The sequence below is a fragment of the Hippichthys cyanospilos genome, chromosome 5, assembly GCF_059441005.1.
Source record: "Hippichthys cyanospilos isolate Australia breed blue-spotted pipefish chromosome 5, RoL_Hcya_1.0, whole genome shotgun sequence".
NCBI classification, from domain to species: Eukaryota; Metazoa; Chordata; class Actinopteri; order Syngnathiformes; family Syngnathidae; genus Hippichthys; species Hippichthys cyanospilos.
Window position 1 is genome coordinate 15,004,088 of NC_142373.1, and position 16,171 is coordinate 15,020,258.

Consider the following 16,171-nt stretch of genomic DNA (forward strand, 5'->3'; position numbering starts at 1 on the left):
CATACAATACTGTATTGTAATGGTAGCAATGAGCGGCGTTTCTTGCAGGGGGCGGCGTGGCCCCGCAATTTCAGGTTTTCAATACACGAAGAAGAAAAGAAATCCGCTACTCAGGACTGTTGCTGCTTCATTCACATATAGCTAAGCTTCGTTGACATTTGTGTATGTATTTACAGTGTATGAAAACGTCGTATATGTACCGGCATAAGCTTTTGAACGTGTTATTTAGGGATCCATAGCTGTCACACTCTTCTCTTTGACTTTCTTGCAATGTGTGCTCGATGTTTAGCATGGCGCTAGTTAGCATGTTAGCCGTAAACAAAATTACATTTGGTACAACTTCCTGCTTGTTGTTGTCTTAATATTACACACAGTTGTCGGTAACATCGTTTTTATGTTTATTCTATCAGATTTGGTGATATGCTGTTATACACATAGTAAACAAAGGAAGTCGAACTTCATGGAGTTCTCCGTACAAGACGGAGAGACGCCTCATGTCATGGACATGACCACGAGTGAAAAGGTAAATATGAGTCCATTGATCAGTAATACTAGAATGTATCCGAACATGGAATAACCTACATATCTGTCTGCAGGTGGTGGATCTTTTGAATCAGGCTGCCTTTATACCCACAGATGAAAAGCTCGCTGTGCTCAAACAGGTGTGTTCTCTTCTAAAAATTAAATTAACATTAAAATGTGTTTCCCTTGAAAAGAGAAAACAATTACTCATGCTTTAAACTGGATCACAAGTTCCTTCCTTAAAAATGTAAGTAAAGATTTAGTGATAAAGAACACGACATCATATTACAGCACATAACACCCACTTATCATAATGTGGTTGAACTTGCCCGCTTTTGGAAGACTGGAACTGGCTCTTTCAGTGTCTGGTTTGCTTTAAAAGAAGAATGAGAAGGATCATTTTTATTTGTCATGTTCTTAGATGGATATGAAATTTGACATGTGCATGTTTAACCATTAAGTTCCCGGGTTATACTTTGATACTTAATGTAATCGATCATTGTATGTATTGCATTCAAAACAAATGTTTGATTTTTACACTTCTACCTCAATTTTTCAGGTCCAGGAGCTTATCATCAACAAGGATCCGTCTCTCCTTGACAATTTCCTGGACGTAAGAGCATGCATGAGCATGGACTTTTATGCACATATCACGATTACAACAGGAAATAATGGTTTTCTTTCCATCTTTACCTCACAGGAGATAATTGCCTTTCAGACGGATAAATCCATCGACGTGAGAAAGTTTGTCATTGGCTTCATCGAGGAGGCATGGTGGGTGCTTGTATTGCAGTTGGAAAACATTACTTAGTTTTGCAGTGTGTTCACATTTCTTTTTTATCTTTCCAGTAAACGTGATAATGAGCTGCTCCTTAGGCTAATTGCAAACTTGAACATGCTGCTCAAGGACGAGAGCGTCAACGTCGTGAAGAAAGCCATTCTCACACTCACGCAGATGTACAAAGTTACTCTACAAGTAAGTTATGTACAGAAATGGCTTCTTTTTATTCATAAACATCACAGGTATGAGTGAAAATTCACATTCTTTTTGCAAGCATGTCTAAACTAGTTACAACTAGAGTAAGTCTTTTGACACAAGACCCACAGTTAAGTCCCGAGAACACATTCAAGTGAGCCCCAATCACAAGCGTATTTCCAAGTAAATGTTCGCTTTACTATATGGAACAAATAGGTTTGTTTCTTCCCCACCAGTGGCTGGTGCGAGCCAAAGCCGTGTCAGATATGCAGGAGGCCTGCTGGGACATGGTGACGCAGATGAAAGGCGACGTCCTGGCACTGCTGGATTCTGAGAACGACGGCGTGCGCACTCATGCCATCAAGTTCACAGAGTCGCTCATCATCACGCTGTCGCCTCGTGTGGCCGATTCAGATGTGCCCAAGCGGCAGGAGAGCGACATCAGCTTGGACAAAGTACCAAAAGACCACACGTACATCCGCTACGGTAAGAATACTCAAATCCAGTTGCCCCCCCCAGATATGTCAGATATTCCACAGATTTTCCTTATTTGCAGTTGGACTCGGTCCTTATCCCTCGCAAATAGCATGGATCCCCCAGGGTGTTCTGGAATGTAATTTTAATTGCAACATTAAGGTTGTGGTACTAAAAGGTGGATTGACTGGGGTTACTCCCCTGAAGGCCCAGCAGCCAAATGCAAGGCTACTACTTGACTGTAATGTATTCTTCATCTCAAGAAACACATTTCCTCCATAGATGTTTTGTGTGAGGAAGGAAAGTTGGCTTTGGACAAGCTGCTGAAGTTCATGGTGCATCCTGCCATCTCCAGCATTAACCTGACTACTGCCCTGGGCTCCCTCGCCACCATCGCCCGCCAGAGGCCCATGTTTATGTCCAAGGTTGTGCAGGCGTACGAGACCTTACATGGTAAGTGTGGAAACGAGGAATTTACTGAAGGTGTACCAATCCGATTGGGATATTAGTTGTCAGTGGAAGTGTGGAAATGATAATATTGGGCGTTTTGGATATAGCTCCATATAATCCCCTATTGTTTTTTGGCTGATATTGGACCGATATGCTGTATCGGGTTTGCAATCATTTACAAGTAGTCTATTCCAGACTGCTGAATTTATGTAACTCAGATGTTGGGATTAAATGGATCCTATTTTCTTATAGCTTCTGTTGTTGACAACTGTATTGTTGTCTGAATGGTATCACTTAAGTCGCTCTAAACATTTTATTAGAAAAAATAAAAGCATGTACTTTTCCTGCTGAGAACGTATTGTCTAGGCTGTGTTATGTGTATCATATCAAATGTGAAGGGACACCTTAAATTTACCATATGGCACCATGAAACGCAGTTGTTGATTTTTTTGTTTGTTTTTTATTTCAAGCTAATCTTCCACCTACCCTGGCCAAGTCTCAGGTGAGCAGTGTGCGAAAAAACCTGAAGCTGCACCTGGTGGCTGTGCTCAAGCACCCGTGCAGTCTGGAGTTTCAGAGCCAAATCAGCACCTTACTGCTGGACTTGGGAATGCCCCAGAGCGAGATCACGCGCTCCACGCCATCGCTGCGGGAGCAGCGCAAGAGGGGACGGCATGAACAGTATACGGAGGGGAAGAAGGTTAAAATTGGTGGGTGCACTTGTGGCTCAGTGCGCCGACATAATTGGCTGTATGCTGGTGCCAATAGCTTTGGGTGCAACTGCTCTGGTGCTTGCAGTGCGCTCATGACGTTGTTTCTGCCGTGTGTTCAGAGCAAGCCCTCATAGAAGACGATGATGACAAGGAGGAGCCGGCTCCCCTTTCAGTCCCCAAACCAGCTCCAATCCCAGTGGGACAGTCTGCCATTGACCTCACCGCTGACTTCCTGTGCCCACTCCTCAACGCTGAGAATGTCGCCAATCTGGTGAGCGACTAGCAAGCGCCTGTCTTCCTCTTTGTTTTTTGCACCTGATGAGCATAGCGATTGTGTTTCTTTTGAGCAGGTGCTGATCAGCATGGTATATCTGCCCGACACCATGCCGGCATCCTTCCAGGCCACGTACACGCCCGTGGAATCTGCGGGCACTGACGCCCAAATCAAACATTTGGCCCGACTGATGGCCACGCAGATGACCGCGGCAGGCATTGGTCCAGGTTGGCTAAGCAAACTTTTAAAGCTCTCCTATCAAACATTAAAAAAAAGTTTGTTCTGGTTCGGGTCTTTGTTCAATGATATGACTGTGGTGTTTTTTGCACTTCATACAGGACTGGAGCAGTGCAAAGCCAAAGAGAATGAGGAGGTCTACGAAGACGAGGCTGAGTCCAAGGACATCCTCATCAAGCGCAAAGTCCCCGTCATGGTGGGCCAGGCCATCTCCGTGGTGGGCTACTCTGAAAAAGAAAAGCCTCCCAACCTGGCTGTCAAAAGGCTTCCCGAGCCCATCCTTCCTTCAGCGCAAACCAAGTCAGACCCGCACACCACAGCAAAAAAATTGCAATTGATGAACTTTTGAGGACGCCTTTTTGCTGTCTTTCTTTCTCAGATCGGCAGGGTTGAGCGGGAGGAAGAAAGTCTTCCGACTGTCGGATGTGATCCAGCCTTTATCGGACACGCAAATGGAACAGCTAACCTCCAAGACTATCAACCGCATCCTTCATTCCGAGAAGAGCATCACTCAAAGCGGCATGTCCCATGTAAGTGGCTTCTAGCAACCAGAACTGCCCCATCCATGTATTTTTTTTTTTTTTTTAACTTTCTGAATGACAAACGAGCCCAGTGGACGGCATCACTTTGTCAAAACGCGCCGATCCTTATCAAATGTGGTCCATTTTTACTACAAAAAAAAGCAGTGATTCAGCTCCCTCAATTTCTAACTGGAATCTTAGATGGTATTTTTTTATAGAACCCAGTCATTAATGCTGGGTGGGGAAAAAAAGCTGTCTTGAAACCTGTTTTATGTTGTTTTGTTTTTGTCAGGTGCGAGTGAAGCTCCTGTCCAAGCTGGTGACGCAGTTTGAGGGCATCATGAAAGAGGACGTGCTGCGCTTCATTTTGGAGGACATCCGCTCGCGCAGCGAGCTGGCCTTTTCACTGCTCTATCAAGAGTACAACACGTACCTGAGTCAACTGCCCTCTGGGCTGCTGGACAGCTACGACCAGTGTCTGTACACGCTGCTCTCCGGCTTGCAGGAGAAGCCCGAACAGAAAGATGGGTGAGCACAAAAAAACTCCGCTTTGGGGGTGGATTTGTGAGTGGTTCCTGAGTGACCTTTGCTGTTGTGTGGCAGACTTTTCACGAAGCTGGTGCTGGAGGCTCCCATCATCACAGAGTCAGCGCTGGAAGTTATCCGCCGTTACTGTGAGGATGAGGTACATCACCCATAGCGTCCACTTTACGTCATCTGAACGTGGCCCTCAACTGTTAACGTTGTGCTGTTGTTGCAGTCGCGCGTGTATTTAGGCATGACTACGCTGAAGGAGCTGATCGTCAAGCGGCCTTCCAGGCAATTCCAGTACCTTCATGTGCTATTAGATCTCAGCTCCCATGAAAAAGAGAAGGTGGGAATCATCTTTCACCCGAAAGTTAGACAGCAGTTTGTTTTACAGATCATCTTGGAAAATATGATAGAATTTTGAATAAGTCCAAAACCCTTGGCAAATGTTGCCAAGTCTTTTAAGTTAGGATTAAGGCTGCAACTAACGACTTATTAATGTCAATTAAAAATCATGTTTTGGTTTTAATTTTGAAATAATTATTGAATCATTTGGCAATGTTTTCGCTGTTGATTAATCAATGAATTGTTGCACCTCAAGTTAAACAGGTTAAAAGTTTTAACCCAGCTAATGCATGCGATGGGTGAATATGAAAAGTCCTGCTGCCAGCCTTATTTTTTTACTTATTTCTTTGTTTTATGACACGTTACATTTGAATTTGTAGTTACTTCCTGTTTACATATTAAATCTAACCCTAACCCCTACAAAGCGGCATAGATTTAGGGTGGGATTTATGTATCTCATTGGGAATATTTTGACAAAAGGGCTTTTCTGACATTGTCTGATGAGGGGGTTGCACTCTCTTTCCCAACTATTTAATAGCACTTAAAGCTGTAGTTGTCATTGATAAATGATGCCGTTCCAGGTGCGCTCCACAGCCCTGGCTTTCTTGAAGCGCATGTACGAGAAAGACCACCTTCGGGACTACATAGAGAAGTTTGCCTTGAACTACATGCAACTACTGGTGCATCCCAACCCTCCGTCGCTGCTTTTTGGGGCTGATAAAGACACAGGTTGGGACCCGCCGCACATCAAGGTTCGTTGTACCCTGCACTACTTAACCCAGGGTGGACGGTGCGCGCTTGCTTGGGCACACAGAGGTGGCATCCCCCTGGACTGAAGAGACAGTGCGTCAGTGCCTGTTCCTCTACTTGTCTCTGCTGCCGTTGAACCACAAGCTAGTGCATGAACTGGCATCCGTCTACACTGAGGCCATTGCTGACATCAAGCGCAGCGTGCTTCGAGCCATCGAACTTCCCGTAAGTAGCTCTTCATCCACGAGTGTGTATTCACAAGTGTACAGCACCACCACCAAAAGTCTATGCCATGCTGTTATCATTGCGCTCCATCACTTGACAAAGTGCAATTTGCTGGCTTGCTGATGAAGTGCTGTCTTCACCAGAAAAAATATACGGTTACTCTTATGGTTTCATCAGTGCTAAGTGCTGTCTTTTTTTTTTTTTTTAAACCTTGGAACCCTCACAGACATATGTAATGTATGTACCAAAGGTATTAAGCCAGAATTGTGATTTACTGTGGCGATCATTTTCATGCTGATAAGACTGAATACAAAAGATGTCTCTTTTGAACTGCATTTTTCTGACAGATCCGTGGAATGGGAATGAACTCTCCCGAGCTTCTGCTTCTGGTGGAAAATTGCCCCAAGGGTGCGGAAACGCTCGTTACTCGCTGCCTGCACATTTTGACAGATAAAGGTAACCTCCAACTGTAAACTGAACAATTAGAACTGTTGTTTGCTTCAGTGGTATTGCGAAATTAAAAAGTGTCTTTTCCCTCTGTCGTCACACAGTGCCGCCATCTCCGGAGCTGGTGGAGAGGGTGCGGGACCTTTACCATAAACGTGTGCCAGATGTTCGCTTCCTCATCCCAGTCATCAACGGGCTAGAAAAGGTAATGGCATGGGAGGCTTCCCAATGCAAACTTTGGTGCTCAAGGGAAATGTTGGCCAGCCAAGTAATTCCTATATGAAATGTAACATTTATTTATCTTACCTTTTATAGATAATTGTTTTGGGGAGGGGGGGGTTATTGGAGCACAACATTGGAGCACTAAAACCTGTTCATTTGTTTTGCTGCTGAAGGCTGAAGTAGTCCAGGCGCTTCCCAAGCTGATCAAACTCAACCCCATCGTGGTCAAGGAGGTGTTCAATCGGCTCCTGGGCACCCAGCACAGTAAGTTTGGATTTCTTCCAAAACAGACTCGTATGAAAAGCCAGACTTGATCGCTTGTGTGGTCCTTCAGGTGAGGGAAGTTCCTCCGTGTCCCCTCTGACGCCTGGAGATCTGCTCATCGCTTTGCACAACATCGACTCCGCCAAATGCGATATGAAGTCCATCATTAAAGGTTAGAAGTGGATGGAATCCTGGAAATGCTCAACTTCAGGAATAAATACTGGAGAAAAAAAGATATTCACCTAAATGTCTGAATTATTGTTGTTGTTCTTGTTTTTTTTTCTAGCAACCAACTTGTGTTTCGCCGAGAAGAACGTGTACACGTCGGAGGTTCTGGCTGTGGTGATGCAGCAGCTGATGGAGCAGAGCCCTCTGCCCATTTTGCTGATGAGGACCGTCATCCAGTCACTCACCATGTACCCGCGACTGTGTGGCTTTGTCATGAACATCCTGGCTAGGCTCATCGTCAAGCAGGTTGCCACTTCTGCCCGCATCCATTTTGACCATTCAAAAGTTGCCCGGTCCAGTTCTAATACGGGTGCTCGGGATGACTATTCTCGCCGCACCATGAGTTTTTCCTCCACGTTAAAATAATTTAAAAACAGTCCAAAGTACTAATAATCCTAGCCATTGCTTAATCTTAATCTATTCAATATTTATTGTTTTTTTTTTTTTTTCTCAATTTATCATACTGGATAAATACCAAAAGACTTTGCCTGTCTCCCCTAAAAAACAAGCAAAGGGAATCACAATCTACTTTCTTGTGGGACTATTTACTGTTGAGGGCCTGTAATCAGAGTGTTTTAGTGAACTAATTCCTCATTTAATGATTTTATCAAAATAACTGTCTGTTAATTTGATAATGGATAAATATTTAGTTAATTGATCAATTGTTGCACCACTATTATCTCCCTTCCCCTCATGAACTAATGACCCACATGATAAAACGTGTGACATGGCAATTTATCCTGCCCCCACAGGTGTGGAAGTACCCCAAGGTGTGGGAGGGCTTCGTCAAATGCTGCCAGAGAACCAGACCTCAGTCGTACAGCGTCCTACTGCAGCTGCCTCACGCCCAGCTCGCCAGCGTCTTTGAACGGTGCCCTGAGATGAGGGAGCCATTGCTACATCACGTCCGATCCTTCACGCCGCATCAGGCAAGAGCCGTTGTCTCCAAAGTTATTCTGATTAAACCACTTCGGACGTTTTTTCCCGTGCGATCACTTGCTATAATAATTCTTAACGCACCCCACGCCGCAGAATTTTGACATGCACCACACCACACGATGACACACTAAAAGAATATCATTCTTAATGTCACATCTAAACACTCTTAGATACTTCTAAATAACCACTTTTAATATTCACTTTTAACACCACAACACAGAATGATCTAATGATTATCACCTACAGCAAGCACACATCCCAACCTCCGTCATGGCGGTTCTGGAAGCCAGCAAAAAAGCCGAAGCCAAGACGGCCGAGCCTGTGAAGAAAGAGATGCCCCGCATGGAGAGGGCGCCGGTCCCCGTCATGTCTGTTGAGCCACCGCAGGCACAAATGCAAACGCGACAACCGGAAGCGCAGCAACCGGAACCGCGCGCCGCCGCTGCCACTCATGTGGAGGTGGAGGTGGAAGAGCAGGAGCAAGAGGAGGAGGAAGATGAAGACGAAGAGGACGAGGAGGAACCCATGGAGCAGGAGCAAGCAGACCCAGTGAGACAGGAGGAAACTGTTAACACCCCCTTGGAGGTAAAGTCCGCTAACATGGCAATAAGCAAATCGTCTGCTTTCTCACCAAGCAATGTGAAGGATTTTTTTCGCCATGCAAATGCAATCAGTATCACCAAGAAAAAAAAGTTATCGTTGATCACTCACATCAACCAAAAGTGTCGCAAAGCAGGAAATTCCAACCTTTTCTTCACGAATACTCTATGTCCATCGAGACATTTTCAATTAATGTGAAGATGGAAGTGATCTGTGTTGCAAAAGGAGACTTAAATCCATTTGGATTTCTCTTAGGTGGAGTTGGTCAAAAGTGATGGAACACCTGAGCCTGAACTTGAAGCGGAACCGGAACCTAAACCGGAACCCCAACAGGCACCCCAACCGGTAGAGGACCTTGAACCGGAAACTGAACCCCAGCTTGATCCTGAACCAGAAACTAAACCCAAATTAGAACCGGAACCAGCTGAAGAGCCAATGGAGACATCTGAAACAGTACCTGCCCAACCCCAGGAGACGCTTAAAGTGGATGAGGACGTCGACACCGTTCAGGACATTGGGAGTGGTGCTGAAGAAGCTGAATAAAGAGCACTAAAAAAAAAATAAAAAAAAAACCTAGATAATGTTCATGGATTGCAATGTTCGCACTCTTCTTTTTGTATTTGTAGAATACTGATTTTGGTGTCTGGAAGGTATCCACGTTTTCCTTGTACCTTTTGACAATAAACAAAACAAGAGAAGCACTGTATATGCCTGATTCTCATCTTGGCGGGCTTCTGAGCGGACGGCAACGTAAGATGGCCGCCAGTGGCTTCACTTGCAATAGCTTGCATTTCGCAAAAGAGGCGCGGTTATAAGAGTACCACGTGACACATGGCGGAAGTGTTGTCAAGCCGACTGCAACTCACTTGAACTTTTACTTCGGTTCAATCATCTTGACTTTTTTTTAAAAAAACAAAAACACTACCCAAACTTCTGCACCAACAAGAAGTGAGAGTCAGCCTCCGACTTTCGATGAAGGCAGTGATCTTGGCCGCTGGCTATGGAACCAGGCTCCAGCGGGACGTGGCGGCCGACCAAAGCGGGCGCTCGGCCCACTTGCTCGGCGTCGCCAAGCCGCTGCTACCGATAGGTAACCGTGCGCTCCTAAGCCACTGGATCCGAGCACTGGCCGCCTCCAACGGCCTGGACAATATTTACGTCGTGGTGAGTACTACGCCTGCAAACGGACTTTGCTCACATAGAGGGCAAGAGTGCTGTTTGGGTCATGAAACCATGATCAGAGGTCGACTACAGGAAGACCTCCTGCTGGGTCATTTAAACATTTTTTTTTTAAGTGACAAGTCCACCAAATCTGTGGAACGGGTCTTCAAACATTGCCTTATTTGTGGTTCTCTCTGTCCACAGACCAACGCTCTTTACCTCGCTGCATTTGAAGAATGGGTCGCACACTTTCCGACTGTTCAAATCGTCTGTGACCAGACCACAAGTAATGATGTAAATGTTTTTTTTTGTTGTTTTTTTGTTTTGTTTTTTTTACATTTAACAATGACATGCATGGAAAAAAATACTTTTGCAGCCTCCACGGGTAAAAATATAAACGAATCTTCATGGAAGCATGTTTACATTATCCGTGCCTTTGCCTATTTCGCCTATGCTGAAGGGTAAAATGGTTAAAAACTTACCAGATTTAAGACAATAACGACACATTTTCACAGATGCTAGCAGCTCATCATCACCAACCCACTATTGACGCTTATCCCATTAGCATAGCAAAACCATGTTCGTGTTGCATGCAGTGGTTACTCATCAAGTCCAAAAGTCCTCTCTAGTGGCCAGTTGCTTAATTTTCCTCGTTATTCTTTTTGTTTTTTATTAAATCAACAGGGGCGTCTTGGCGCTGTGGCCTGCCTTCAACTGGCGGTGAAGCACTTCCAGATCCAGGACCACATCATGGTGATTGGCGGGTGAGCTTATTATCCAATACTGCTGGTACAAAATCATTCTTCGTTTATGTACCTCCCTGTGAAATGTTTTAAATAAAGTACCCTCTCAACAGCGCAAAGTACTGGTAGTTTCGAATGACGGAAAAAAAGGCTTCTGTGCTATCCATGTCTAATTTGTCAAAATTTTAATGACAGTTGAGCCATACGTTACTAATGTTCCACTTAATTTGTTCATAATTTTCGTAATTTGAAAAGAGAACTGTACTGCAATGTACTGTATCCATTTGAGAACCAATGTCTTATCTGACTAACATTTTGTTCAGAGAACCTTTTTTTTTTCTTGGCATCGTAAATAGTGACACGCTCTTCAAAGAGGACTTTAGCCTGGCACAAATCCAGTCCAGGTTTTGTGAACTCCAAGCGAGATGTGAGGACAACAATATGGTGTTGTCTTACCAGTGCAAGGATGATGGTGAGAATTGGGACTTGCTGTACTGCATTCTATGAAAAAGTAAGTGCTTTTTTTCCTTACTTGTTTCCTATGCAGAAACCTCCAAATATGGAATCGTGGAAGTCGATAATGAGCTTCGAGCCGTGTGTATGAAGGAGAAGCCGCTACCAACAGAGACCGCATCAAGGAGAGCGGTATGTTTGATCCCAATGTGTTCCTTTTAAGCTTCCTGTTTGGTGCGTCACCATTTTCAGTGCATGTAGTTCAAATTTGGAACAATTAAAAACAAATCTTTTAGTCTAAAAGCGACTTTAAATATTAAAAATGACAAGCTTCCAATGAAAATGTCAGACTTGCTGTGCATTTGAAGGCATGGCTTCTTGACTTTTTTTTTGCAGGTCAATTTTAGTTCGACATGGCTACTGAGTTTCGTGTTGCAGCATGTAACTCTAGGATTGGAGTTTCGCCCCAAATTTATAGTTTATTTGCTAATTTTGTCACCAATCCAGCAGGATTTAAACAAGAATGGCAGTTTTGAATGATCAATATGAATTATGGCCTCATGAGAATTTTTTGGTTAAGTGGCTTCGGGGGCTAAATTTTCTCAAAGGCCACTGGCAGTGTTCACAACAAAATGGCAGACTTCTTTTGTCTTAATAGACTTGGTCTCTTAAGATATTGTTTTGTTGATCTACTCAAGTTAGCAAAATGAAATTTGCTCAGTATGCCTATGTCAAACTGGCTCCAGAGGCTGTTGTAGCTTGTTTTAGTTACTTGTTTTGTACCCACCCCACCAGTGTCCTTGTTTCTACGTGTTTTCCAAGAAGAGCCTGCCTCTTTTGGACACTTTCCTCCTGGAAAAGAAGGTAACACTAATGATTGGTGCTGCCCAAAATCAGCAATTTTTATTTGAAGGAATGAATGTTTTCATTGCGGCAGGATGCGGCTATGCAGGAAAAAGACGCTCCTGGGAACTTTGTGGCTTGGCTCATTCCCAGGTAAATATTTCTGATCATTAGATTTTACATTTTTCACACACGCAGAGTTTGTGGGTTCGATCCCAGCTTGGGCCTTTCTGTGTCTGGAGTTTGCATGTTTTCTCTGGGTACTCCGGTTTCCTCCCACATTCCAAAAACGTGTGATAGGTGTATGGACACATCAAATTGTCCTTAGGTGTGTTTGTGACTGATGGCCATTTGTCTATGTGTGATCTGCGATTTGTTGGGAACCAGCGCAGGAGTCCTTCGCCTGCTGCCTAACAACAGCTGGACAAGGCACCAGCAAGCTCGCGACCCTTGTGAGGACAAGTGGTTAAAATAATGCATGGATAGATTACATTGCATCTTAAAGGGACCCAAGTATTATTTTCATATTTATCTGTTATGAAATCATTCCCTGTCATTGATGGCTACAGATATCAAAATTATATTTTAAATGAGTTGACAGCAAATGAGTTAAGTGTAATTAATAATGATTATATTTAAAATGTAATTTCTCAAATGTAAATTTAATATATAGACCACCATTCAAGGGACCAAATGAGACCATTTAATGGATGAGAACACATTTAATCGTATTACAATATATATTTTTTAATTTTTTTTTTTTTGTTTTTTACAGAAAACCGGTGTACGTCCATGAGATTTGTGGGCGTTTCGACGTGGGCAACTTACAGTCATACGTGGACTGCGACCAGTATTTCAAAGACAAACTCCATGATGTGCATACGTACATGATGTAGACAAAGCAAACGTTCAGTTTTGATCGCGCAACTTGATCCCCGGCCACGACGGTCTCCGGCCTACTGGGCCAGCAGCCTGCCGCAGCGGTCCGTGGCTTTCTCGCGGCCGTCCTCCATCTTAGCGATTCGCGACCCGAACTGCATGGCCCTCTTGGGCAGGACGGCCGAGGCCCCCAATCCTAGCAGGCGGGCTGCAAGCCTCAGCAGCAGCTTCTCACCCACGCCCCGCGGGAGGGACAGGTCGGCCTTGTCGCACATGGGTAGGGAGTTCAGGTAGCTCACCACGCTCTCATCCAGGTACGGAAACCTAATGGCACAGACGCACATTTTAATAGCAGACAAGCTCAAACTTTGGATGTCATGACTAATAATGAACACAAATAAAATACTGGTATTCATTATGCATGCTTGCGTTTTTCCCCAGAATAGCCCAATTGTCCGGGTCGTGAAAGGTCCGCAAGGGTTGGGCTGATCTGGTTGCCAAAGGTTAAGCCTTCAAGGAGTCTGTCATCTCTGGTCAGTTCAGCAATTGACTAGGATCACTAAGGTCCAACTGACAAGCAGGTCCAGAAGTGGCAAAGCAGGCAGCTTGGCAAGGGCTGAACTGAGCAGGTCTACAAAGGTTAGACTGGCCAGGTCTACTGGCACCGGATTGTCCAGGTGTACGCACAAAAGAACCCTAACCTGGCCTCTTTGCCGTGGTCTGCAATCACTCGGTCGTCCCTGCCCAAGTTCCTGGAGGAGATCCTGCCAAGCTCCATGGCTATCTCTTGGACCAGTCCTTTGTGTCCAGACGTCTTGAACTTGACTCTGTGTCTGGCATAACCCGCCAGTTGTTCGTCAGCTCCAATTCCCGTCAGAACGACCTGGATGCAAGTCAGCAATTAGTGACTGCGCACTCTTTGACTTTCGTTCCTTATTGTACAGTACCTTGGCCTTAGAGACAAAGCTGCTCCGGTCAAGGTCTCGGAGGAGGAAGCCCTGGCCTCTGGCCGCAAACCACACCGCGCATCCGATGCTGTCGTCCAGTACGGTATCCAGCGGGTGTACCAAGTGGGCGACGTGTTCGCGCCGCGCTCGTTGCAGCTCATCCCGTGTGATGTCCACTTCCACAAAGTTCCATCGCCTTTCTGGAGCCAAGGCCTGGAGTTCCTTAAGGCCCGATTTGCCAGTGATTCTGTCCGGGACATCGAATGGTTGGCACGTTTGGGTTTCGGACTTTCTCTGACTTGCTCTTTGTCTTTTGGTGAGCTCGTTCTGAGCCCGGTAGTTTTCAAAAGCCACATTAAGAAGATCAATAGATTGACAATCAGGTACATGACGGTGAGCCAAGACGGCCAGAATCATAGAGTCGATGCCACCTGAAAAAAGGATGGCGATTCTGGACTGTTGGCCATCTTGCGGCTCATCAGGCAAACATTGGACACGTCTCCTGACTGCTTCGCTCAGAACGTCGATCAGACTTCTCACTGCTTCATCCTTTTCTATATTGTCCAGAAGCTCTTCTAGATCCTCCACCATGGACTCCGGGTTCATGTGGTGATCATTCAGTGTCGTATTGAGAGGAATAACTGGTGATCTGAGCAGATTCAACGGGCTCTTCAGTATGATGCAGCTACCCGGGCCAGGAAGCTGGGTTGTTTCCAAGCAGGTGGAAACCAGATTATCTCCAACCTGAGACCAGGGATAAAGTTCTATCGTCGGCGCTCTGGATTCTACAAATGACCTCAGGTCAAGCCTGTACACACCGAGTGCAGGAACCTCCTGCCATACACAGGATCTATGGTTAAAAGGACAGGACCAAAATGCTTCACAAGAATTAGATGGGTCACATACACTAGCGCCGGACTGTTCGGTTTGAAACGGGTCGGATTGACCAGGTTCACAGGTGGCAGACTGACTGGGTCCAAAGGGGGCGTGTCCACACGTACTGAACTCGTCAGATACAAAAGAATCTGATTTGTTAGGGATGGCCTGACTAGGTACAGACTGAGCAGGTCCACCAGGGCTGGATCCCACAGAGCTGAGTGTCAAGGCCTTCAGAGTTTGATCAAACTTCCACAGCAAACTTCTTCTCCCAAAGTAATCTCGTCCAAACCACAGGCAGTCTTTGCTCTTTTGGTAGTATACAAACCCCCAGGGACCTTGAATGGTGGACAGGACAGACAAAACGTCAGACTGGTTGTTACAAGACGACAAATGCCTCAGAACGACAGCAGTGTCATTCTCAGTTGGTAGAACTTGTAAACCGCTGAACACCTCCCCGTTCCAGAGCAGGATGTTGCCAGCTGAGTCCTGGAGTGGCTGACTTGTAAGGAGACCTCTCATGTGAAGAACATGTGCTGAGAACAAGCAATGATAGGGAGGCTTGGAGCTCGAAACTATTAAATCCTGGTTGCAGTCGGGGCCTCTTCGTTTTAAATTTTCATAGACTGATTTGTCCCACATGACTGGAGAAGACACTGGACTCACAAGACAAAAGATGCCACACATGATTGCAGGATTGGTCAGCTTCACATGTTCTGTAACTCCTTTGTCAAGCTGTCCAATTTCTCTGTGAAGAAGAGTCAATTCTGTTAGCTTGTACTGGTTAAGTGTTTAAAGTGCATATTTCATAAAAGCACAACGCATCCAGTGAATAACTTACTTTTGCATGAACTCAAGGTCTGACTCCTGTCCGCTAAGAACAATATGTTGCTGTTCCTCTGCTGGACATACACTTTCTAAAGGCAAAACAATTCACGCTCGTTCAAATATCACATTCAAGATCGGACGAAACTCAATGATTTGTTCGCACTCACCCTATCCTTCTTCATGTTGGACAGCTCATCTACAGCCACCGTTTGCTCCTTGATCTATAAGTTATGACACAAATATGCATGTTATTTTTTTAAGAGTGAGAAGAGCTACTACTTTTCAGACTTTTTCGTCCAAAATTAGTATTGTCCTTAGCTTGTACTCGGCATAGAAGCTTACGCACCTGTTTATTCAATTCTTCCTTGCGTTCGGTGGACTTGTCGCTGAAATTGTGATCCTTACTGGTGAATTTTGACGTCATTTTTTTTTTTTATTAAATAAGAATAGCAGTAGTTATAAGTCCGAAAGCGGTGAACGACGCGAGTAGCCGATGCTAAGCTAACCCATGAGTAGCTAGCTACGGGCAATGGGAAATTACTTCCGGGTTCAACTTTGTCGATTGCGGTAGGCTGCTTCAACACTTCTGAGGTTGATTTTTCTGGGCTCTTCTGGGCGTAAGATAAGATTAACTTAAATGATGAAATATATGTATTTCTTTGGCATTTTTCTTGAATTAAGTCATTAGACTTTTTATGTCATATTTTCTTCCAAGCACGGTTCTTT

The 16,171-nt window shown here is 44.9% G+C and overlaps 4 protein-coding genes across 5 annotated transcripts; 2 read left to right on the forward strand and 2 right to left on the reverse strand.

Annotated features, from left to right (window-relative positions):
- Nucleotides 1-89: 89 nt before the first annotated feature.
- sympk (symplekin) lies at nucleotides 90-9,413 on the forward strand. Its single transcript, XM_088415960.1, has 26 exons — nucleotides 90-162; nucleotides 411-523; nucleotides 597-662; nucleotides 1,082-1,135; nucleotides 1,223-1,296; nucleotides 1,372-1,498; nucleotides 1,735-1,984; nucleotides 2,255-2,425; nucleotides 2,893-3,132; nucleotides 3,255-3,406; nucleotides 3,486-3,636; nucleotides 3,748-3,946; nucleotides 4,026-4,176; nucleotides 4,460-4,695; nucleotides 4,771-4,852; nucleotides 4,928-5,041; nucleotides 5,622-5,769; nucleotides 5,855-6,015; nucleotides 6,363-6,471; nucleotides 6,567-6,667; nucleotides 6,858-6,948; nucleotides 7,019-7,120; nucleotides 7,235-7,422; nucleotides 7,929-8,105; nucleotides 8,362-8,700; nucleotides 8,971-9,413. The coding sequence occupies exons 2-26, from the start codon at nucleotides 461-463 to the stop codon at nucleotides 9,256-9,258; spliced, it is 3,834 nt and encodes a 1,277-aa protein (XP_088272086.1). The 5' UTR covers nucleotides 90-162; nucleotides 411-460; the 3' UTR covers nucleotides 9,259-9,413.
- Nucleotides 9,414-9,553: 140 nt separating this feature from the next.
- Nucleotides 9,554-13,212, forward strand: LOC148423691 (uncharacterized). Its single transcript, XM_088415257.1, has 8 exons — nucleotides 9,554-9,879; nucleotides 10,081-10,170; nucleotides 10,561-10,640; nucleotides 10,976-11,091; nucleotides 11,167-11,264; nucleotides 11,868-11,936; nucleotides 12,010-12,068; nucleotides 12,691-13,212. Exons 1-8 carry the CDS (start codon nucleotides 9,688-9,690, stop codon nucleotides 12,809-12,811), a joined length of 825 nt encoding a protein of 274 aa, XP_088271383.1. The 5' UTR covers nucleotides 9,554-9,687; the 3' UTR covers nucleotides 12,812-13,212.
- asnsd1 (asparagine synthetase domain containing 1) lies at nucleotides 12,618-15,668 on the reverse strand. Its single transcript, XM_088415256.1, has 5 exons — nucleotides 15,613-15,668; nucleotides 15,459-15,534; nucleotides 13,742-15,365; nucleotides 13,496-13,677; nucleotides 12,618-13,118 (listed from the first exon to the last, which is right to left on the reverse strand). The coding sequence occupies exons 2-5, from the start codon at nucleotides 15,464-15,466 to the stop codon at nucleotides 12,872-12,874; spliced, it is 2,061 nt and encodes a 686-aa protein (XP_088271382.1). The 5' UTR covers nucleotides 15,467-15,534; nucleotides 15,613-15,668; the 3' UTR covers nucleotides 12,618-12,871.
- Nucleotides 13,055-16,168, reverse strand: asdurf (ASNSD1 upstream open reading frame). 2 transcript variants are annotated; one of them, XM_088415259.1, is made up of 5 exons: nucleotides 15,792-16,168; nucleotides 15,613-15,666; nucleotides 15,459-15,534; nucleotides 15,284-15,365; nucleotides 13,055-13,118 (listed from the first exon to the last, which is right to left on the reverse strand). In XM_088415259.1, exons 1-4 carry the CDS (start codon nucleotides 15,867-15,869, stop codon nucleotides 15,325-15,327), a joined length of 249 nt encoding a protein of 82 aa, XP_088271385.1. In that variant the 5' UTR covers nucleotides 15,870-16,168; the 3' UTR covers nucleotides 13,055-13,118; nucleotides 15,284-15,324. The 2 variants fall into 2 exon arrangements, with proteins under 2 accessions (XP_088271385.1, XP_088271384.1); XM_088415258.1 differs by lacking the exon at nucleotides 13,055-13,118 and having other exon boundaries at nucleotides 15,217-15,365; nucleotides 15,792-16,166.
- Nucleotides 16,169-16,171: the final 3 nt, after the last annotated feature.